The sequence below is a fragment of the Scyliorhinus torazame genome, chromosome 17, assembly GCF_047496885.1.
Source record: "Scyliorhinus torazame isolate Kashiwa2021f chromosome 17, sScyTor2.1, whole genome shotgun sequence".
Taxonomy (NCBI): domain Eukaryota; kingdom Metazoa; phylum Chordata; class Chondrichthyes; order Carcharhiniformes; family Scyliorhinidae; genus Scyliorhinus; species Scyliorhinus torazame.
This window is the reverse complement of record NC_092723.1, coordinates 125,052,487-125,076,105: the sequence shown is the minus strand read 5'-3', so window position 1 is coordinate 125,076,105 and position 23,619 is coordinate 125,052,487. Positions and strand designations below refer to the sequence as shown.

The following is a 23,619-nucleotide window of genomic DNA, read 5'->3' as shown; positions in this document are numbered from 1 at the left end:
AATGTTTCACACCTTCGTTGAAATTAACGATCTTAGTAAGCAGCTGGAAAGGAAAGGATGAGGTTCAGTTGAATGTGGTGACAATTCTAGGTGTGATATTTTGCTAATACCAGGTAAATTAAAGAAAACTGGAGACTATCAGTCTACGAGAAACATAATTCAAAGCCAAAATCAAAGTCAAAATTATGAGCTGAGGACACAATTGGAAAATAAAACTATAGAAATGACAGGAACCAAACTAAAATTCACACCTCTTGAATCCAAAGCATTTTTGAATATCACAAAGGAACTTTGAACATCACAAAGGAAACAATGTAATCAGAGACCCGAGAGGTGATGTCATGTCAAAATGAATACTTTGTTGTATTAGAATGTTTAGATCAAAGATACTTTTTACAATTAAAGTGAAATAAGAGTTACTTTACAATAAAGTCATAAAAATTAGCTAACTGTTAGAAAAATATATAAACCTGAAGAAAGGGGACAGCACCAGAACCAGAACTCAGGGGAAAGCAGAGAAGGAACAAACAGCTCAGAGTCATATCACGGTCAGCTCGGCCATGGGAAAGGGACAGGGCAAAGCAGCAGAGCTAAAACAGCTAATACATCTAAAGAAGACGAGAATTTAAAGAGGAGGCAAAGTCAGCTCAGAGTCAGCTCAGAGACAGCCAGCAGAGCCAGCTCTCACAGCTCGGTACATGGGAAAGATAGGACACAGCAACCGAGCTCATCAGCGAATACATCTAAAGAAGACCAGATTTTTAAAAGATTGATTGTCAAGTTGGGCCTGAAGGTCCCTTCAACCAACCAGAAGGATCCAGAAGCAAGATCTTTTTACTTTTCTGTAAAGACAGTAATTGCAGCTTTTAAAAGAAAAAATAAAATAATAAAATAACTTAATTTAACCTGAAAAAGTGGTTATTCCAAAGTCTACTTTACTTACTTAGCAATGCGGGACCCAGGATCGATGCTACTAAATGGTAAGTAGATGAAATCTTTGGTGAAGGTATGGGTTATACCGGGGGATAACTTTAAAATATAGTTTGACCTGAATAGCACCCACTGAAGCCTGTATCGGTGTCGGGGAGTAAGAATCCCTGTTCACCATTTAGAATGTCGGCCCTTTTTGGTATAGGGGGACTTCTAAGAATAGTGGTGAGTTTTCAACAACATGTGTCAATGTATCAGCAATTGCATCGTTAAACTAATTGCATTGTTACAGATAGGTGATGACCATTGCCTCAACAATGAATGGACACAGCTGGAACAGTTGGGTGTGGGGAAACAGCCAAGCACTTGGCTGAGCTGTTGCAAGAATAATCTGGCTTAAGGTAAAAGACAAGCTTCAGACTTCACCATAGACTATTACTGGATTTAACATATAGTTCTGTTTAAAAAAAAGGGAGTTCCAGGATTTTGACCCAGTGACACTCAAGAAATGGGGATACATTTCCACATGAGAATGGTGTGCGACTTGGATGAGACTTATTTCTATGTGCCTGCTTGATCTTGGTTGTAGAGATGGTGGGTTTGGAAGGTGCTGATTAAGGAGCCTTAGTGAGTTACTGCAATGCATTTTGTAGATAGTACACATTGCTGCCACTGTGTGCCAGTGTGAAGGGAGCGAATATTTCAGCTGGTGGATTGCATGCCATTTAAGCAGATTGCTTTCGACTGGATGTTGTTGAGCTTCTTGCGTGTTGTGGAACTGCACTCACCCGGGCAAGTGGAGAGTCAACCATCACACTCCAAGGACAAGATTGTTAGGTCATGCCCACCCCCAAGGCTGGAAATTCGTGCCCAAGATCAATGGACCTTTAAATGGTCCGTCAAATTTTACATCCTGCCCATGATGATTCTGTAGCGGGTAGGACCGGAAAACTTGCCCTTGGTTTGTGCCTTGCAGTAGTTAAGAGCTGCATGCTGTAATATGACTTTAAGTGCAAACTTGCATTCTCCAAGTGAATGGTGCCGCTGGCAAAGCAAACTATATACTGTTAATGATAAAACATAAAATTGCTCTTCTGGTGTACATTTACACTTTGTCAAAACCTGCATCTTCAATTTTTCATAATCCAGCATCAACTTTAGATATTTTTGTGACCGTTCTGCTTGGCACCCAGGGCTTCTCCTGTTAGGTGCTACTGGCAAGAACTCAAAACACGTCAAAGCAACCAATCATTACAATACCTTTACAGCCCAATTTAAACTGGAGATACATTTAGAATCTCCAGAAGGGAGGTTTACGAGACCTGTCACTTCTGACATTGTGGTCTTTAGCTCACAGCCAAATTTTTAATCCCAATTCCTCGTGGTTTATCCATGATAGGTAAGCAAAAAAGAATTGGGACTAAAAGTTTGCCTGCGCATTCTAACGAGACATAGATTTTTTTTAAACATTTAATTCATTTATTCAAATAAATTTAAGCCTGGACTTTCTATAGGTAGTCGGTGGCAGAAAGTTTGTGGAATTGCTGAATGAAAAGTCGATTTAAAACACTTCAATTCTCCAGTTCTTCTGCTGGTTTATTACTGAATATGGAGCAGAAGATCAGGACGATCCTGCAGAAAATCTTCCAATTGTTTCTACGAATGTATAGTGTAGTACTATGCTTTGAACCAATCGTTTGGCAGTCGTACTCTTGACGACACTTAGGGAGCCGGAACCTACATTCTGTCAATATTTGTCTGAACTCCCAATTCCATAACCAACAATCAGCTCAGCAATCCTGCCACATCTAGTCGTGAGAATTCTCCACAAAATTACCCATCCTCAATGAGTCCAGCACATCAGTGCAAAAGATAAGAGTGATGCATTTGAAACAATCTTCAGCCAGAAATGCTGAGTGGATGATCCATCTTGGCATCCTCTGGAGGTCCCCAGCATCACAATTGCCAGTCTTCAGTCAATTGGCAGGATTACTGAGCTGATTGTTGGTTATGGAATTGCTTATTGCTATTGTCTAATCGCTTACTGCTTATGCTGTTTTGCAGGCAAGTGGTCCTGTGTCGTAGCTTCAACAGGTTGACATTTCATTCTTAATTCTGCTTGGTGCTGCTCCTGGCACATCTTCCTGCACTCTTCCTTGAACCAGGGTTGATGCTTGCCTTGTAGGTAATGGAAAAGGGGGGGATATGCAGAGCCATGAGGTTACAGAATATGGTTGAGCAGAATTCTGCTACTAATGGCCCACACAGCACCTTAAGGATGGGTTGCTATCAAAATCTATCCCATCACCACACAACACGATGGAGGGTATCCTCAATGTGAAGACCCGATTTCAATTCCAAGGACTGTGCAGTGAAGTCCCTCACCCAAAGTAATTTCTGTGCCCTTGCCAACCTCAACTGATTTGTCAGCTGAGAGGGAAACAGTACCTGGTTAGCAGGAGGTTTCCTTGCCCATGTTTTACCTGATGCCAGGTGATCCAGAGTTGATGTTGAGGACTCCCAGAGCAATTCCCTCCAAACTGTATATCATTATGCCGCCACCTCTGCTGGGTGAGACCGGACATACCCAGGGGTGCTGTCTGGACCATTTGCTGTAAAATTCCATGAGTATGACTGTCAGTTTGTTGCTTGACTGGTCTGATCCAGATCTCTCAATTTTGGCACAAGCCCCTAAATGTAAGTAGGGACTATTTTTCAGGGTCAACAAGGCTTGAGTTGTTTCCTTAATGAACCAGATGGGGTTTTTCAACAATAGTTTCATGGTCATCTTCTGCCGTGGTGGGATTCAAACCTGGATCCCCGGAGCATTGCTCTGGATTACTAGTCCAGTGACAATACCACTATGCCACCGCCTCCGCTTGGTGTGGATTTCCCAGTAACTTGGTTTGGACATGTTGCTACATGCTGATGTAATGTTCATATCTCATAGTCCTGTACCATCCTGCATAATTTCTCATGACTATGATAAAAACATTAAGATTTTATTTGGAGAGTCTTCCTTCTGCATTTGCAGGACACAAAAATGGTCATAAGAAACTACAGAAGATCTTTGATCCTTGATAATGAATATTGCAAATATATAAATACCATTAATAGCAAGGCACTCACCCCCTCAAGGAACAGACACCATAAATATCATGGAAGGAAGCGAACACAAGTAATTCATTCTTTGGATGTGCATCATTTCAATAATCTTTTTAATTTTTTTTTCACAATTAAGGGTCAATTTAGCATGGTCAATCCACCTACCCAGCGCATCTCTGGGTTGTGGGGGTGAGACCCACGCAGACACGGGGAGAATGTGCAAACTCCATACGGACAGTGACCCAGGGCCGGGATCAAACCCGAGTCCTCGGCCTCGTGAGGGAGCAGTGCTAACCACTGCGCCACCTAAGCTTTAACACATAACGTGCAACGGTTAGAACGTAACTGAAACAGATAATTTTATCACTTTATAATCAAGTTTCCTTTCAGCATCCTAGACCTCAAACAAAATGAATGGACATGTTTCACCAAGTGTAAGCTGGTCATTAAGGAAATGGTGTTTATGAATCATTCACATTAATTGCAGTGTTTTTACAACCACTGAAATGACAGATCGATATTATTAACACACAATGTGGATTACTCTATCACTCACCATTATTGCAACTGATATTCTTCATCAAGGTCATTAAGTGTTGATTTACAAATTGTGAACTAAAACCATGCTCTTTCTACTGTATCAGTACCATATAAATCTTCAAAATGTCTAAAATTTCATCCACTTACCAAACGAATACCTGGAAAACAAAAACAGACAATAGTATGTGTAACAAAATCATTAAAAACTTGTTTTATGCATTGAAATTTGATTTTAAGGGTTATTATTTGTCATTTCAACTATCCTGATAAAATGAAAATAACTAGCAATAGTCGATTACATAATCTCATTGCTAACGGGGACAACGGTTTGCAAAATATAATGGATGTGATGGGTTGAAGGCTCACATCCACAACACAATAGCTTTTGCAAACTCGAGTCCGGCACAGTGGGGTTAGAAAATGAGCAAAGTCAAGTCTTCTGTCCATACGTTGGGAGGGAAAATCCGTAACCAGTTTACTTTTTGGGGCAACTGTAATGCAGAGGTAATGGCGCAAAATTCTAGTCCACCATCTGAGGCAAGGAGGCTGTATGGCTTCAAGAGCAAACTGTACGTTAAAAGGTGTAATGACATCTGGGGAGAATTGAGGAAAATTAAGATTAAAAAATGAAATTGGAATAAAATAAAATTTGAAAAGGGAGTTGATAATGGCAGCTGTCTGAACAGGTTTTGATTTACGAATTAGCATACCAGTGGGAAAAGCAAGTGTTTACCTATATAACGAGGGGAAAACAATGGGGTATAGAAGAGGTAACTTCAAAGTGGAGCGATAAGGAAATTGGCATATAGATACTAAAAACCAGATCCACAAGGTGGGTAACATCAAAAGGAGAGAATAATATATCTACAGCTCAGTTACTGGAGAAAGGGGCACAGCAGCAGCTGCTACCATCACAGCCACACCCAGCAACAGAAAGTCTCCCAAACACAAGTAATTGCTAATCAGCAGCCGGTTAAGATGTGAAACTGAAAGGGAAAAGATTTTGCCTTTGCTGAAACTGAAGGCGGTTTTCCCAAACATGGACAAATAACCTGCGTAGAAATTATCTGCTGGTTATATAATATTGGATGTTGTTTGGGAACAAAGGGGTGTCTTGGAGTTCACTAAACGTAGGTAGTTATAAATCAAGGGATAATTTCATGTAATACTGTGTATAAAGCCATCAGTTTAGTTAGGTGTACTGTTGTCGTATATTATAGTCCTCCTTGCCTTGTGTTTTTCTTTTAAATTAATAAATATTCTTTATTAATTGATTATACAACAACTGGACATATAGATACTAAAAACCAGATCCACAAGGTGGGTAACATCAAACACTCCCTGGTTTGCATATCTTTTCTCACATCATGCCAAATTGAACATATACACCAGTAAAAGTTTGTGTTCCAAGTACCCTGAAACATGCGTTCAGAACTTCGAGAATTTTGTGACTCAATTACTGCCTTGTGGTATTTTTGTAGACTGGGCATGTGGAATAAATCTAATAGCTTAAACATCAAGCTGCTAATTCCGACATAAGTTTTTAAAATAAATTTAGAGTATCCAATTATTTTTTTCCAATTAAGGGGCAATTCAGCACGGCCAATTAACCTACCCTGAACATCTTTGGGTTGTGGGGGTGAGACCCACGCAGACACAGGGAGAATGTACAAACTCCACACAGACAGTGACCCGGGGCCAGGATCGAACCCGGGTCCTCAGCTCCGTGAGGCAGCAGTGATAACCACTGTGGAACGGTGCTGCCCTCGACATAAGTTAAAGATGAATTTTCACCACTATTAAAATAAAGAGAACACATCACTTTAGCCAAATGAAATTTTAGGAGGCAGGCTATATCAGCGTTAAAGCCATGAGGAGTCTGTTACAATTTGAAAATGCTCTAGATACTTACATTCACAGCACAAAAGTTCATAGTCACTTCTAGCCCATGCTTCCAGCAAAATGTGACCTTATGCACAATGTTACAGAGGACAGTGAGCCAAACAGTGAGCAGCACACCATTTTACTGACACAGAAAATAGTATAGGTTATGATTTTACTGCAGGCTTTGCATCTCTATCACTGTTAAGCTCTCACAGACCACACTCTTCTGATTCGTACTGACTACAACTAGGAATTAAATGTGTCAAATAAAGTTACCAGAGAAAACATTAAATTGGAAAACTTTACTCAAAAAAACTTTTCAAAATAGCAAATATCTCAAAACTCCAGATGAGCTTGGAGAAATCAAGATCTTCATTTAGACCAGGTGTCCATGAGATTAAATACACATGAAGTCAGACTAGTACATCATGTTCCAGAATCTCCAGCTCATTAGCTGCCTAGAAAAGCAGAGATTTTCTGAAGAAATCTTGCTGTGAAAATAATTATACCTCCTTTTTCCTTTTAAAGTCCTAACTGGGACAAATAAATGGGACACAATATGAACTTTCTAATTATTAACAGTTCAGATAACTAAATCAATGTTCAAAAGAAGAACTACCTAGCAGATTTTCCTGCAGAAAGGATCTCTGAAACAATAGGTAAATAACCTTTCCCCGACTAAACTGGCCAGCATGTCAGAATCAGGCAAGCCCATTTGAAATGACATTAGCCACTGTGTACTTTCCCCCAGAGGAACAAAAGGCAGCCTCCAGAGCATAAAGGAGAATGCCTGTTGCAATACTACCAATTGACAAATTCTCCAAACAAATATTAAAAGTCAATATAATTCGAAGAATGTAAAAACCACTAATTCTTTACAAGTCTTTCATTACCCATCAGGACACGAAGGAAATGCAGCTATCCATTTTTGTTGAATGGTACAGAGCATAATTTACTTTGAAAAATAACTGTTCAAACTTTATTGGCATATTACAGTGCATCATGAAGCAACAATAATTTCTATCTGTATCCCACAGACAACACTGCCACTTTGATCAACAGATCCAAATCAGCCAAGTATAGCAAGGCAGCACGGTAGCCTTGTGGATAGCACAATTGCTTCACAGCTCCAGGGTCCCAGGTTCGATTCCGGCTTGGGTCACTGTCTGTGCGGAGTCTGCACATCCTCCCCGTGTGTGCGTGGGTTTCCTCCGGGTGCTCCGGTTTCCTCCCACAGTCCAAAGATGTGCAGGTTAGGTGGATTGGCCATAATAAATTGCCCTTAGTGTCCAAAATTGCCCTTAGTGTTGGGTGGGGTTACTGGGTTATGGGGATAGGGTGGCGGTGTTGACCTTGGGTAGGGTGCTCTTTCCAAGAGCCGGTGCAGACTCGATGGGCCGAATGGCCTCCTTCTGCACTGTAAATTCTATGATGAAAGTCTTCTCAAAAGATTGTTAGAAGTATCCAACTGTATTCTGTATCGTTTTCTAATGGAGAAAGTAACTAATATCTTTCAATTTATAAAAACCAAGACACCTTCTACGCTGAAACATTAACACAGCTCGATTTTGAGATTAAAATATAGCAATATGCAGCGTGAAATTTCAGACTTTTTAAGCATATGCTGGAAGGTGGTGTAGAGAAAAGAAGCAGCAAATATAGGACTGAGAATACAGAGAATGAAAAGTGGCAATCAATAAAGACGAGGGGCTGGATTCTCTGAGCATCCGTGCCGAAATCCGGTTTGACGCCGCTCCCGCGATTCTCCAGTCGCCGGAGAATCGCTCGGGAGTCTCTCGCGCTCGAACTACGCCATTGACAGAGGCACCCCCCACGATTCTCCGAGGAAAACTGGCCATGTTCCCGACGGTGTGGTTCTAACCACCTATCGGCCGTTGGGAATGGCCAGTGGCGGCTGCGGACTCGTTCCGCGGCCGCTCTGGTGGGGGGGGGGGGGCGGGAGGATCGATCACCGGGGGGGGGGGGGGGGGACACCTCATGGACGGCCAGGGGGGCAAGCGGGCATCATGGACCTGCGGGTGCGCGCGATCTCGGGGGGGGGGGCTACATTTCAGGTGCGGCTCCGTGGTCCGAGTCTGCCGTGTCCCACAGGGCGGCCGCTGCAGGACCCGACCGTATGTAGGGGGCCCCATTATCCGTAGCCAGAGCTGCGAGAAGCACTCCGGGGCCCTGCCAGCCCCCTGCAGGTAGGAGAATCACTCAGGACTTTCTTAAGGAAAGTCCAGAGTGATTCACCAGCGTTATTAAGCGGGCGTGGGAACATAGCCCCATTATTGGAGAATCCCGCCCATGATATTTGCCTGGGAAATGGATGTTAATGAGGTGAACATATTCATTCACTCCCCAACAGCCAGAAAATATAGGTGATTGTAGTTACTTAAACCCCTCTCATGTTAATCAGAGAGCAGTTATAAAACTTGTTGACCACTGACTCCATTTCCTTCTCTAGTCACTGTCTCGTGTCGAGGCAGCGTACTTGAACAAGGTATCCGACATAATCCAGAGCTGGTGTTCACCCCACACCAGCTCTCCCCCACCCTCTCCAGAACCGCTATTATAAAACAGCCTAACTCCACCTCTGTAACATCACCAACCTTTGGCCACACCTTGGCCCATCCACTGTTGAACCCTTCATCCAGGCCTTTCGTCCTTCAGTCTTCATAAACTTGGGAGGCTCAGCACACACACAACTCTGCTGTCCACCAAATAGTCTGCAAGGTCCTGTTTGTCCATTACTGCTGTTGCATATGGGTCCTAAAATAGCTTGGAATAAACTGAGGAATGGTGTTGTGGTCACCATCAAAGCCAAAATCAAGGCCCCACCTCATGGCGACACTCACTCCCAGGTATGATTCCAGCAGAAGTCGGCCACTACCTGTCTGATGAAATTAAACCTTCGAAAATATATTTATTTTTTCGAGGTAGGTATGTCTGGGCCAGTGCAAGCAATGGGATAAGAGTAGACAGCCTCTGCTGCAAGCTAACCTGTCCCAATATCAATTTCTCATCCTCTTCTTCCACATTTCCAAAAAGCAAATTTCAAGTAGAGAAACACGCAAATCAATACACATTCAGAAATTAGATTGCAACAAAGGTTTCAGCAATATGGCCTTTTTATTGCCTTATTTTAAACTGACAGTTGAGCATGCACAGCACATTCTTCATAAGAAATTAACAGCACTACATGCAGTCTGTTTTAAATACCATTTATATTTTAAAATGATGCTCCCCAGAATGTACATGAGTATTATTTTTTGAGGGCAAGAAAATTAAGCCACACCTGATTCGAATGGGAATCCAGCGGGATGGACCCCTACCCACATTGCACTGGCACAACAATCCTGCCAACCAGAAAAATAAATCACACTTTAAAAATGGAAATCTCAAACATCACTACTGCAAATTTACTTCGGAAACGTTTGCAGCTGATCATAATGTGATGGGTTGACTACTTCCGAAAGTATGATCTGTTGGTATCCTAACGTCCACTAAAATTGTTTACAGTAAGGCTATAGACATAAAGAATCAACCCACCCAACAATATCATTCTGCCACCGAAAGTGATGGACATCTCTTTTCACTTCCTCCTTTTCTTCACTCCTTCTTTCCACAAGGTGTTGACTTCTTGGTGTGATGTAGTTCTAATAGCGTCATATGCCCTGCAACCCCACATTCATGCGGCCATTTGTTCTTGCATCTTCCTGATCTGTATGGTCACTAAACTATAATGGGGCCAATGAACTACATTTTTTAAAAAAGTTTGCATTCTCCAAATGGTGGACTTGTGGTCATTCATCAACAGTTTTACATTTTAGATTGTTCTTAATTACATTTTTGTTCTTTTTGAGTCCTGATCATAGTTAGATTTTAACTGCACATTACTTAACAGTTTATTTACCCAGTTTGTTTTTTTCTTATCTGGAGTCAACAACCTAACTTTGTACTGTTTTCAGTTAAAACTTAGTAACTGAAAAATTATTAATTCCACAATTGTTGCCGATTTTGCTGCTCGGTCAGATTGGCATTCTGAATTTGATCAGACTAAACAGACATTAGCTCCACATAACCTCTCTGTTCCCGAGGTTTCAGCAGATACTGCAATGACTGAAATGATAGGTTTGTGACCACGTCTGACTGATCTGAAGAGGAAAACAAACAACAGGGTTTAGATCTGTGAGTGGCATTATTTTGAAATAAATTAAAGAACTATTTCACTAAATGACAGAAAATGCCATCTCAACAACAAGCTAAATTACATATTATAATACCATCCCTTCACACAGTCAAATCTGCAATGGCTAAAATGTCACTGTTAAGAAAGATAGTCATGTAAACGTCTTGTAACTTTGAATTAACTGAACCAATTTCTCCAGAGTATATCATCACCAAATCACAGAACAAAAAATAACTACCAGCTTTAATGTACATCATTCAACTCAAGATTTGATTTCAGCAAACCATGGCGAAAATTCGAAGTGATCAATACTGTTTGCATTGCAATTTCCATTAATTCTTGAAATTATTTGGTTCTGTTTTACCAAGTAACAGACCAACTCTTCAGACCTCCACACTGCTAAACTTGTGAAAATATCCTGTAATTACTTTACTTTGGCAGGTTTATATGAAGTGACTATGGTTCTTGTTTATAAAAACAGCATGTACACTGCAAGGTAATATTTCTCCAATTACCAGGGCCCTGGAGTTCTTCAGCAAGACCCTTCCTTCCGTCTCTATAATCAAATACCCTAGAGGAGAAAGCTTCCTCTGCATTTCTTTTTCCTTCCTAGCAATATGGACAGTGTAATTACAGAGTTTAGGAACCCAGTTTGGAGAACTGCAACCACAACAAAGAGAATGCTGAAACCAGACAAGTGGTTTCATTTACCACCATTCCAGCTTATTTCCTCCCCTACGACTGTTGCAGAATATTTAGGTTTGGCACCAACTAAAAACAGCTGTCGAAGATGTAAATTATTTTTTCTTTGTCTAATGATGGTCTTCAGTTACATGCTTTACATGAAGCAAAAGTTTTTTTTCTAATTTTCCTTAAAAATCACCTTTTAATCCACTTGCATAGCTTGTTTAATGACCTTCTGTGAGCCATTCCAACACACACAGGGTGATTATTTTCACAACTTTTTGTTTTTAACAAGGGCATTGAGGCTTGTAATAATTACAAGGCATCCTAAATAGCTTTAACCTTTTGCCCTTACCCCCTAATAAGTGCTTCAAATGTCAATCTGTTTGTGACAGAGAGTACCCTGAAGAGGGCAAATGGTTAAATGTTCAAAAGCCATTTAAACCCTGCTCCACCCCTACCCCACCAGTTATTGTGCCAATTTAAGCAAGAATATGCAGAGAACCAGGTCAATTATTGTGCACAGTGCTTATGTGGTGCAGGCATCGCAATCAAACTTTTACATATAGATTCAAATTCAAATCAACATGATCTCAAATAAGATGGCAAACAAGCCTAGAAGCAAGAAATTTAGTTTTTTTTTCCACATTTAACTGGTGTCATTTTACAATTGAATATTGGACAATTCAAACTGAAGGAAGTTTCACAGCAGCAAATCTTTGTAGTTGCAATAGAGCAGAGGGAGGGTTAAGTTCCATATGGTGAATTCTTTGCCCTTTTGCTTTTAACAGACAACACAACAGGTGGGCACTGAAGGAACCCAACTTTGAAAGGGGAAGAACCCAAAGGTGCTGGCATAGCTGCTGAGAATTGACCACTGGAAATAGGCTCAGATTAACATCAGGATGTTTAATCCATGACTGCTCCAGGTGCAAGGAGTCAGCTACTTCACGAATAACTACATCTTGGTCATGACATTCCTTCTACATCCGGCACTGGAACAATCATACAATTCGCCAAAATCCTCAAAAGCTACATCAGAAATGTCTGCCAATTTGAAACAGAGATAGCATAACATCATTGAAATGTCTAGCACTGACGTTGGGTCTTGTTGTTTCAACGCTAATCCATAAACCATGCCTAAAACTCAATATGTTATCTACATAGTAAGAAAAGCCAGTGGGGAAAGAACATAAAATTTTGTTGTGTAGATTCCAGATTTTAAAAACAAGTCTTTTATATTTCTGTATTCCAACAGAAAATAAAAATACATTGATATTAGTGCATGGTTCACATTGCTACAAGATTCAACTACTCTTTACTCATCACAATGTCCATGTTCCACTGAACAGGTCCTCGCTGACAATTTATGCACAATCATGCACAATGAGAATAAATAACAGGCATAATGCAAACAAATGAAAACCCCCATGTATTAAAGTTTAAGCTTTAAGAGCAAGTTTAAGGAATGCTGTCTCTTAATTCTAGCGGATTACTCTTCATTTGTCAACTAAAGTGAATATAGGAATGCTCACAATACTTTCATAACTACTGAAAAATATTTAATAACACTTGTCTCTATTTCAAATCAGATCCATTATTATATTTTCCTTAGAACTATAGAATAGTATGGCACAGAAACAGATTACTAGGCCAATCAACTCCATACCAATGCTTGGCTAATCTCACTTCCCTACTGAAACATTAACTCTGTTTCTGTCCACAGATACTGCCAGACCTGTTGCGTGGCTTCAACATTTTCTGGGGGGGTTTTCAAGTTTTTTGTGAATATGAAAATGAAATGAAATGAAAATCGCTTATTGTCACGAGTAGGCTTCAATGAAGTTACTGTGAAAAGCCCCTAGTCGCCACATTCCAGCGCCTGTTCGGGGAGGCTGGTACGGGAATTGAACCGTGCTGCTGGCCTGCCTTGGTCTGCTTTAAAAGCCAGCGATTTAGCCCAGTGAGCTAAACCAGCCCCCTGGTTATGATGACAACCCTCTAAAATCTTAGCAAATGTATTTTTTTCTTTACCGAAAGTCATCTGTCTAGTGCTAGATATATTCCATTCTATCGAATTTGAGAGTCCTCTATTGTTTTTCAGTTGGTCAGACAATGGTTACGAATCAACAATCCACCTGACAGTGGCTATGCACCTCATAACTGCCTTCCGGTTTGAGTATTAAGTACCATCCAGATGGAAAACTCTTCAACCTCAGTTGCCTCTATGTCAAAACGAAATGAACTGACCACCATAGGCACACATGATCTGCAATTTGTAGGTGGCTGTAGCATCTTTGCCCACTTTGCAACCAATTTGCAAGTATTCTGCATATAAGAAATTCATGTTGCCAAACCAAAACACCCATCAAACCACATCTGGTCAGCCAAATATTCCATTCCCCAATATATGTTGAAGAGGAGACTGGAATAAGTTGAGCAATTCCCGGCAGCCACCTCTCTCAAAAGGCCACCAGTGACTAGGAAATCCTTACCAGATAAGCTATGCCAGCTCAGGCTTCTGTGGACTCCGGCAGTGGGTATTTGTCTGACAGCAAAGCCATCCCCAAGTCAACAAAACTCCAAGTGTACAGAGCAGTTGTAGTCGCCACACTCCTGTACTACAGTGAGACATGTGCATCAGCAACACAAAAGACCACTGGAGAAACTCCATCAGCAGTGCCTCTGTCACATCCTTTTGGTTGAATGGAAGGACAACTGAGCAAAAGCGAATGCCCTTCTTGAAGTCAGATCCACTAACATTCAGGATAAACTCCAGCAAAATCAACTTCAATGGACTGGACATTGTGTCTGGATGGTCAAAACCTATCTCCCCTGCCAAGTCCTGTTTTCGTAATTCAAATGACGAACATTTCGGGGGAAGACAAAGAAAACACCTCAAAGACACAGTGAATATCTTCTTGAAGTGCAGCAGGAGCTTACTACCAATCATTCGGAATGGTGACAGTTTGTCCATCAAGCTGCATTACACTTTTGAGTCACAACTCTGTAATGATGAGGCAGAGTGGTGACAAACATCGAAAGAGCATGGCCTCACGACGCGAGATAACTTATTCAATATATTTGGTTTTTTTTTACATTAATCATATTCTCAGACATTTAGTTTACAATATCAACATAAACTGTAACTAAATTTGATTCAATTGACAATCTTCATAATTTAAAATCAACTTATTTTACAAATGTCTTTATCCATTAATGATCCCATGAAAAGGTTCACAATAATACATCGCAGTGGAGGCCAAAAATGCAACTGAACTTTGGACAAACTTGAAGCCCATTCTAAAACAGATACCTTTCTCCTGCATTTCAAACAGGAGACAGACAAACCCACATCCTCTGTGGCGATAGAATGAACCCACAAAGCTGTTTTTTTTTATTACTAGGTTTAAGGCTATAGCCAGCTGCTCAATTTTTGAAACAACTCGTGCACTTTTTGTGCAATGAGACAGGACAATGCCATGGAATGAAACTTCCCCTCCCCATCCCTTTGAACTTTACATCTGGTGACTATACAAAATACTTCTACCGCAGGCATGATACAAAACAGCGAAGACATTAGGGGAAGCACTGTTATAGCCTGGGAGGGCAATTAATTTAAACTTGACATGAATATTTTCCAGAACGCAGACAGCAGTTGTTACCTGATTAACACCTCATCACTAGAGTTAGAAGATTAAATTAAGTTGATGTTGTGGAACATACTGTGTCAATTAAATGAGTTTTTTCTATATTTACAAATTAGTTTGGCTGTAGTTAGAACACTGTTGTCCAATATATTACCCGCTGCCCACATGTGGCTAATTAGGACTCCAGATGTGGCTAGTTGCATTGCTAATCAGTAAATACAAAATGCGTAATAGACACGTTATTGGGCATTTGATCTCAATATATTCACACAGCATTTGAAGTGCTTTTTTGCTCATTTGTTGATAAAATGGGAAGATGAAAAGCAGAGCTTACATGGGTTGTTTTTATTTTTTGTGTTTTACACTTCCTTGGATATTGAATGGTGATAGGCGTTCAAGTAAATCCTCGCATGAAAATTATCTGCCGGTATTGTGTGAATGTACACAAGGCAATTTAACTAAAATAGTTGCATGGGGCTAAAATAGTGTCACTGCAGCCACACCTTTGCCCAGTCAGCAATTTCTACACTGACTTAGAATTATAGCCATGATGTGGAGATGCCGGCGTTGGACTGGTGGTACTAGAATTATAGGTTCTAGGTGCCTACTTTAGGAAGGGTGGTTAGGGCATGAAAAGGACAATTCGCCAAGGGAGAATAATATTCTTTATGAAGAGAGATAAAGGAAAGAAAGAATTTCAATTTAGATAACACCTTTCACACAGTCAGGATATTCCAAATTGCTTCATAGACAAGTACTTTGCAAATACTGATCTTCCATCAGCAAACATGACAACGCATTTGAACACAGCATGGTCCCAATGACAGCAAAAACCAGTCACTGCAATATGTTTCAGCAATGTTGGTTGAAGGTCATGCTTTGGTCAAAAAACTGGGGAAAGAAATTCCCCTGCTCTTCTTCAAATACTTACTTTTTTAAAAAAATTATCCCATCCTTAAAGTTACAAAGCCAATGCTCAGATTGGACAGGGCAAACCCTCAATCCAACTCATTGCTTGCTCCAAAAACCAATTCAAATTCAAATTGAACCCATTTCATGGTTGCCACAAGAGAGACATACAAGGTACAAGCTGACAAGAAAGGTCTTGCACCTCATCTTGGGCTTAATCTGACACTTGATCATAGCCAAAACGGCGAGAAGTGATTTCTTCAAATATTTACTGAACATCACGCTGAGTAATTAGATAATTGCCTTTTCAGCTTTGCCCATATCCTGAGAACAAATAAAAAGCACCATGGTATTTTTTATTTTTTTTTATTTTTTTTTAAATTTAGAGTACCCAATTCGTCTTTTCCACTTAAGGGGCAATTTCGCGTGGCCAATCCACCTAGCCTGCACATCTTTGGGTTGTGGGGGAAAAACCCACGCAACACGGGGAGAATATGCAAACTCCACACGGACAGTGACCCAGAGCCGGGGTCGAACCTGGGACCTCGGTGCCGTGAGGCAGCAGTGCTAACCACTGTACCACTGTGCTGCCCAGGAATTTTCTTTTTAGTCCTACTGACAAGCAGACAAGGCGGACCAGGTGCAACGTATCATCCAAAAGACGGCACCTCCACCAATGAAGCCTCAGGGTACTGCAGTCAGTGAGCTTTACAAGTCCTCAAACAGGGCTTGAACCCACAACCTTCTGACCAAGAGGCAACAGTGCGACTTCTGAGCCAAAGTGAGAATGGGGAAAGCTAGAACTCGTGCCGTTACAGCAGAGATAAAGTTCAGGAAAATCCATTCAAAGTATTAAAAATTATGAGGAGGAAAAGCTACCATTGCTTGGGGCGTTGGAAATTGGAAGCAGAAATTTATGATTGCCATCAAAAAACAGAAACATGAGGATGAATCTCTTTACATAGAAAGTTACTCAAACACAGAGTAACCTACCAGAATCAATGATGGAAGCACAATTTGCAATATTATTTTAAAATACTTGGAGTAAAGGACAGGCTACAAAAATAAGTACAGGTAGATAGATCAGAAAGCTAGCACTGATAGGCAAGCCAAACAATCTCCCCCCAGAACCGTAACATTTTGTAATTCTGATCATACAGTATGGCTTTCGTCAACCATTCACGGAGCAAGTCAGGTCCTGACCTTTTACAAAGACCTCCTCAGAGATTAAAGATTTAGTCACTTCTTCCCCTCCATGGGTTAAATAGGACAATGTTTTAGTGATTAAGAATCCATGATTGCAGAAGAACAAGACTATATATTGCCACATACAGAATACATAAGGCAGACAGATTATTGGACTTTTACTCAAATCATAATTAGATCTGAAGAAACCCAGAAATTACCATTAGTTATAACATCAATCCGTACAATTAAGCTTCAATAAACATGTCTTTTTACTACTTTGTGATTTTATTTTCCAAAACAGTTCTGCCACACGGTAATCAATCAATCAAATCAAACAGAATTTGGGCATTACCTTTTAAAGACATTTTAAGATACCATTCATTTATACCAATTCTGTTTGTGCTGTCTTTTATTAAAAACATATTGAGAACATGTGTCCTTAGCTCATCCGTGGCAGAAATTCAGACTTTTCTGTGTCTGCGTACCTCATAATCACATTTTCATCTAGTCTGTTTGCAATCTGATGTATACTGTGTATGGAATTTTCCTGTAATTTACAGCTAATTATTTTCCAATAAACTGGCAGTTAAAAAAAAAAAAACAGCATAGCAGGGGCTTTAAAATGCTTGGGGGGTGCTGGAGTAGTCACTTAAAAATGAGCGAAAATAATTCAATTTTATGTTCGGAGGAGAGGAAAATATTTATAAAACAACAACAGAAATGAACCAAACATACCTTGGAATTCAGCTAACATTAGCAAGCTTCTGGATTGAACACCATTCCTTGAGCAATTAGATCATTTCATTATTTTCAATGTTGCCCATATCCTGAGAACAAATAAAAAGTGCCAAGAGATTTCGTTTTTAAAGTCCACCTGAAAGTGAGGGGAGGCCTTGGTGCAACATAAACCCACAATCTGCTAACTGACAGGCAACAGTGCTACTTCCGAGCCAAAGTGAGAAAGGGGAAAGATAGAACTCATTGCATTACAGCAGAAAAAGTCAAGGGAAATCCAGTCCAAGTATTCAAAATGATGCGAGGAGAAGCTGCGGAGAGTGGATGGCTTAGCAATAATGTTACTGCAATCGTAACCCAGAGGCCCTGGCTAATGTCCTCAGGGTTTTGATCCTACCATGGCATCTGGTTGAATTTAAATTCAATTAATAAAATCTGTAACTGAAAGGTGATCTCAGCAATGGTGACCATGACAACTATCATCAATTATTGTAAATGCCCATTTGGTTCATTAACGTCCATCGTTTTGGGAAGGAAATCTGCCCACCTTCCCTGGTCTGGCCTACATGGGACTCCAGACACACCGCAGTAAGCCACTTAGCGCACAGGCAATTAGGGATGGGCAATAAATACTGGCCTTGCCAGTGATGTCCATATCCCATAAAATAAGAAAAAAAGATTACGTCACATCGCATTTTAAAATCGCAGTCTGGGTCAAAGGTCAGACTGGAGTACATAATAAAGGTTTTTTAGAAAGTGGGACGAGGGTGAGATAAATCAACTTGTTTTTAAACGCCTTTAACATTAGAGCATGGAAACCTAAGAGAGGTAAAGAGTTCTGAAGTTCAGGTGTGTTGCAAATAAATAACATTCAAGTGACTCCAGCCTGAATTGGAGATCAAAATTCAAACCCCCAATGTGTTATTATTAAAAAATTCTAAATCGTAAGCTGTTGATTATTTGGCCCACAAGAATGCTCTGCCATTCAAGACCATCATGGCTAATCTGACTGTGGCCTTAACTCCACTTTCCTGTTGCCCACAACCCTAGACTCACTTATAGATCAAAAGATTTGTGCCAACTCAGCCATGAATATATTCAATGACTCAACCTCCTGTGCTCTCTGGAGGAGTAAACGCCAAAGGCTAGCTGCTCTCAGAAGGAATTCCTCCTCATCTCATTGAAGTTTAATAACATCCAACCATTTATGACTACAATGCTTATTTCAGTGATCATCATTTTGACATAATCTCAACCACTTGATTAGAGTCAGCGTACCTCGAAAGGAATAACTGGCCAACTGAAATGAAATGAAATGAAAATCGCTTATTGTCACAAGTAGGCTTCAAATGAAGTTACTGTGAAAAGCCCCGAGTCGCCACATTCCGGCGCCTGTTCGGGGAGGCTGGTACGGGAATTGAACCGTGCTGCTGGCCTGCCTTGGTCTGCTTTAAAAGCCAGCTATTTAGCCCAGTGTGCTAAATCAGCCCCAGATCCATTCTTAGCAATCTGATTGCATGTAAAACAAAAATCACAAGAGTGAATTTTGAATAGTTCATAATGATCACCAGGACCTTGAGATCAGACAACAGCTCTGAACTTTCCCCAAAGTATTGGAAGAAGAATCTGTGTTCAACATTGTAGGCTGCTGGTCATTTTTGTTCCATAAAGCAGCAACACCAACTAGCTGTTGATCTTAAATCTTCATTGGACTCAGGGTTTGATTTGGCCCTCTTAAGAGCGTATGTGTCTTGCACTTCTGGTGACGATGTAACCATTCTGAAAATTTGAGGACTTCTTACGATATACATCTCTCAAGGTCAGGTCAGTGGCTGATCTCTATTCAGATGGCGCATTTGATCTTGGCCTCCTTTGTTCTTCAGTTCTTCCATTCCTGCACCAGTTTTTCACTAATACGAAATTCCCTCGCTGCAGAGGTTATGGATGAGTTATCAAATGTTATGACTTTTAGCTTGAAAACAGCTTCGTATTTTGTTCTTTTTGCTTGAGAATTCATTTCTGTTCATCACTTGCCATGTCGTGTGCGGTGTACTGTGTATGGATGTGTTTTCAACTCCCATGCATCTTCTTTGCAACACAATCAAAATCGCCTCAGTCCAATGCACTGATTTACAGTATAAGCTGACAAAAGCATGTATTTCTAGGGTGAAAAATTGAGACTGACAACAAATGCAAGTATAGCATGTCATGACTGAAAAGAGGGGTCAACTTATACGCCTCGTTTATGCAAAAGCATGAATTTTGGTGCCCAAAAATTGCATAATCTCATACCCTGGGTTGTGTTTTGCATAGCGAACATAAAAATTGTACATTTGTATGTTGACAAATCGTCTTGCTTCCTTTTGCCATGACCCAAGACATGATGAGGTATGTCATATCCAGTAACCCATGTCTTGTACCATGTGTCAACACTCAACATCACAACTGCACACCATAATATCTGCCAGGATCAATTACAGGGTCTGACCTGAAGAAGTTTAATTTTTTCAAGACAGAACTGCCAAACATTTCAAACAACAACCACAGCAATGTGTTACCAATGACAACAATGAGTCTGGAAGGATCATACTGTACTGAAAAAAGATTTCTTCTTAAAGCAAAGAAAATGAAACACTTGGTTCAAATTTAGATATGGTAAAAGGTTGTTTCACAGAATTTAAAAAATAAAGTCGCATAGTCCCAGATGACCATGGGCTGCTTTCTCCTTTGAGGGGGGAAAGAGCTGACTGGTGGTGATTTAACCTGAGGACCACCACAGCACTGAAATAGGTCACTCCGCCCAACTGGTCCATGCATGTGTTTATGTTCCACACGAGCCTCTTCCATCCTATTTTGTCCACTCCCAGAATATCTCCTGCTGCCCCTTTCCCCCTTAGGAACTTATCCAGCTTCTCCCCAAAGTGCATCAATGCTATTTGCCTCAACAATGCCATGTAATAGCGAATTTCAGTTTCACAGGCGTGATATAAACTTCCACAACACGTGATGTGAATACTGAATGAAGACGCTGAACTGAACACTCACTGAAGTTTGGACAACCAGCTACCTTGAGCAATAGAGGTCCATCCCAGAGCAAATTCAAACAATAAATAATTTGAGATTCATTATTGAGTTCCTGAGATACACAAAAGCTCTGAAGTGCACAAATTGTAATTGTTACATCGCATACTTTTGCACATAATGTACAGAATGCATAGGTCATTTCCTCCTGCCAGTTGGAATTGCTAGTAAGGGACCTGAACCAGTGAGCATATTAACACTGATTACTTTTATTATCCAGGGATCTACAACAGACTAAACTCCTGTAATATCGCAGAAATACGCATGACATTTGTAGCGTGAAAGGGGTGTGCTGGCTGGTGCCAACCAAGGCAATATCCAGTCCCAGCCACATCATTTACATATTTTAAAATAACATTCATACATTTGTTACAGATTATTTTTTTTAAATGAATGGTGGAACTAATCACAGGCTGAAACAATAAGCCCACAAAGCCTCACTTTTATGGGTTATAATGTCATTGGAACCACTTGTAGTAGCTTTCATTAGCACATTGTTTCCTATTTGTTGTGGCTGGTTGAAGACGAGGAAAAGTTCCACATACTTGGTTGAACATGAAATATATGGTGTGTACAATAGACTGTTTATGACTTCAAGTTCTTTGTTTAATTTCCAAGCTACATGTAAATAAAGAGAAAATCCATTTACTAGCAAAAATAAATTCTAACACTCCTTCACACATAGAAACCTGAAGACTTAAAAGTTCTAGCTTTTTAAGGAGTAACAAGTTAAATACCCTCCTCTGTTGGTTTCAACTGTGCTTCTGAATCAGAATATTATGGATTGAACTCCACTCCAGGACCTGAGCACATAATTCGAGCTCAGTGCATTACTAAAAGAGGGCTGCAATATCATAGTGTGATTTGCCCGTACTGATCATTAAGGAGGCAATAAAAGTTCCCACAGCACCATTCAGAGATTTACGATCAGGAAGTCTACCAGTGTGAAAACGAACATTTCAAATCTCACAAAACAAAATTAATATGCTATTTATTTTGTTCTCCGAGGCAAACAAGTGCTCATGTTTGGCAACATAACAGCAGTGGTCCACACACAGTAATTCACTGCCAAGCACTTACAGATCTCGGGCATGCAATATAGCATCAAACAAATGTAAGATTATCTTTCTTTGTGACAAAAAAAATTCCCATTGAAAGCTTTTTTGTTTAATGGTTCATGGAGTGCGAGGGTCAGAAGTCGTGGCAAGTCACCTTCGTGAAGCACTGAAGTCAGTGTGGTGTAGATATACCACAGTGCTGTTAGAGAGGGTGTTCCAGGGTTTAGACCAGTCAGGATGGTGTGTGGCTTGGAGGGCAATTTGCAGGTGGTGGTGTACCAATGTACCTGCTGCTCTTGTTCCTCTGGTGGTAGAGGATGCGGATTGGAAGTTGGTGTCGAAGGAGCCTTGGCAAATTGCTGCAATATATCCTGTATAGTCCACAATGCAGCCACTGAATGCCGATGGTTGAGGGAGTGAATGTTTCTGTTGGTGAATAGGGTGCAAATCAAATCAGCTGCTTAGTCCTTGATGGTGGAAAGCTTCTTAAGTTTTGTTGGAGCTACATTCATCGAGGCAAGTGGTGAATATTCCATCACATTCTGGACGTGCGCTTCGTCAATGGTGGACATGTTTTGGGGTCAGGAGGTGAGTTACTCACTGCACAACTCCCAGTTTCTGACTTGCGTTTGTAGTCACAGCGTTTATATTGTTGGACTAGTTTCTGGTCAACAGTATTCACCAGGATGTTGATTGAGGATTTGGTGATGGCTGCATTGAATTCAAAGGAAAGATGTTAGGACCTCTCATTGTCTGGCACTTGCATGGTGCATAGGTTACTTGTCACGTCTCAGCCCAAAGCTGAATGCTGTCCACGACTTGCTACATGTGGGTCAGGACCACTTCAGTATCTGAAGTTTCAAATGGAACTGAACACTGCAATCATCAGCAAACATTCTCATTTCTGACAATATGTTGGAGGGAAGGTCATTGAAGAAGCTGCTGAAGATGTGTGGACCTAGGACAATGTCCTTGGGCTGAGACAATTGACTTCTAACAACTATAACCATAATCCTTTGTACTAGGTGTGACTCCAGCAAGTGGAGAGCTTTTTATCTCATTCAAATTGACTTTAAATTTTAATCGGACTCTGAAATGCCACATGCTACCTTCAAGTCAAGGGCAGTCACTCTCACCTCGCCTCTGGACTTCAGCTCTTTTGTCCAAAGGCCACAAAGGGACCTGGAGCTGAGTAATCTTGATGGAACCCAAACTAAGCATCAGTGAGCGAGTGCTACTCAACAGATCTGTTAATGACACGTTCCCTCACTTTGCTGATGTATAAAAGCAGACTAATGGTGTAGTAACTGGCTGGATTAAATTTGTCCTTTTTGTGGACAGGACACACTTGGACAATTTTCTGCATTGTCAGATAGATGCCAGTGTTGTACTGCACTGGGACAGCTCAGCTAGTTCAGAGGTGCGGCTGGTTCTGGAGCAAAGGTCTTCAGCAGATGTAAGTGAGGTATGTAGCCTTTGCTATGTCAGCGATTTCTGGATATCATATGGAGTGAATGGAACAGGGATGGGGACCTCAGGAGGGGGCCAAGATGCATCATCCACTTGGCATTTATAGCTGAAGATGGTTGCAAAAGTTTCAGTGTTGTCTTTTGTACTGAAGTACTGGGCTACATTGAGGTTAGGGATGTTTAACTGTCTA

The 23,619-nt window shown here is 40.7% G+C and overlaps 1 protein-coding gene across 3 annotated transcripts in view; it reads right to left on the bottom strand.

Moving 5' to 3' along the window:
* Positions 1 to 4,470: 4,470 nt before the first annotated feature.
* LOC140394127 (lipase maturation factor 1-like) overlaps positions 4,471 to 23,619 on the bottom strand; it is a 107,554-nt gene continuing 88,405 nt past the window's right edge. The window contains exon 3 of one of the 3 annotated variants that reach the window (XM_072481004.1): positions 4,471 to 4,733. In XM_072481004.1, the coding sequence (XP_072337105.1) occupies positions 4,703 to 4,733 (31 nt within the window). In that variant the 3' untranslated portion in view covers positions 4,471 to 4,702. Of the gene's footprint in view, positions 4,734 to 9,575; positions 10,620 to 21,030; positions 22,671 to 23,619 lie in introns of those variants that run through there. The other 2 variants (XR_011935822.1, XM_072481003.1) reach the window with 2 other exon arrangements.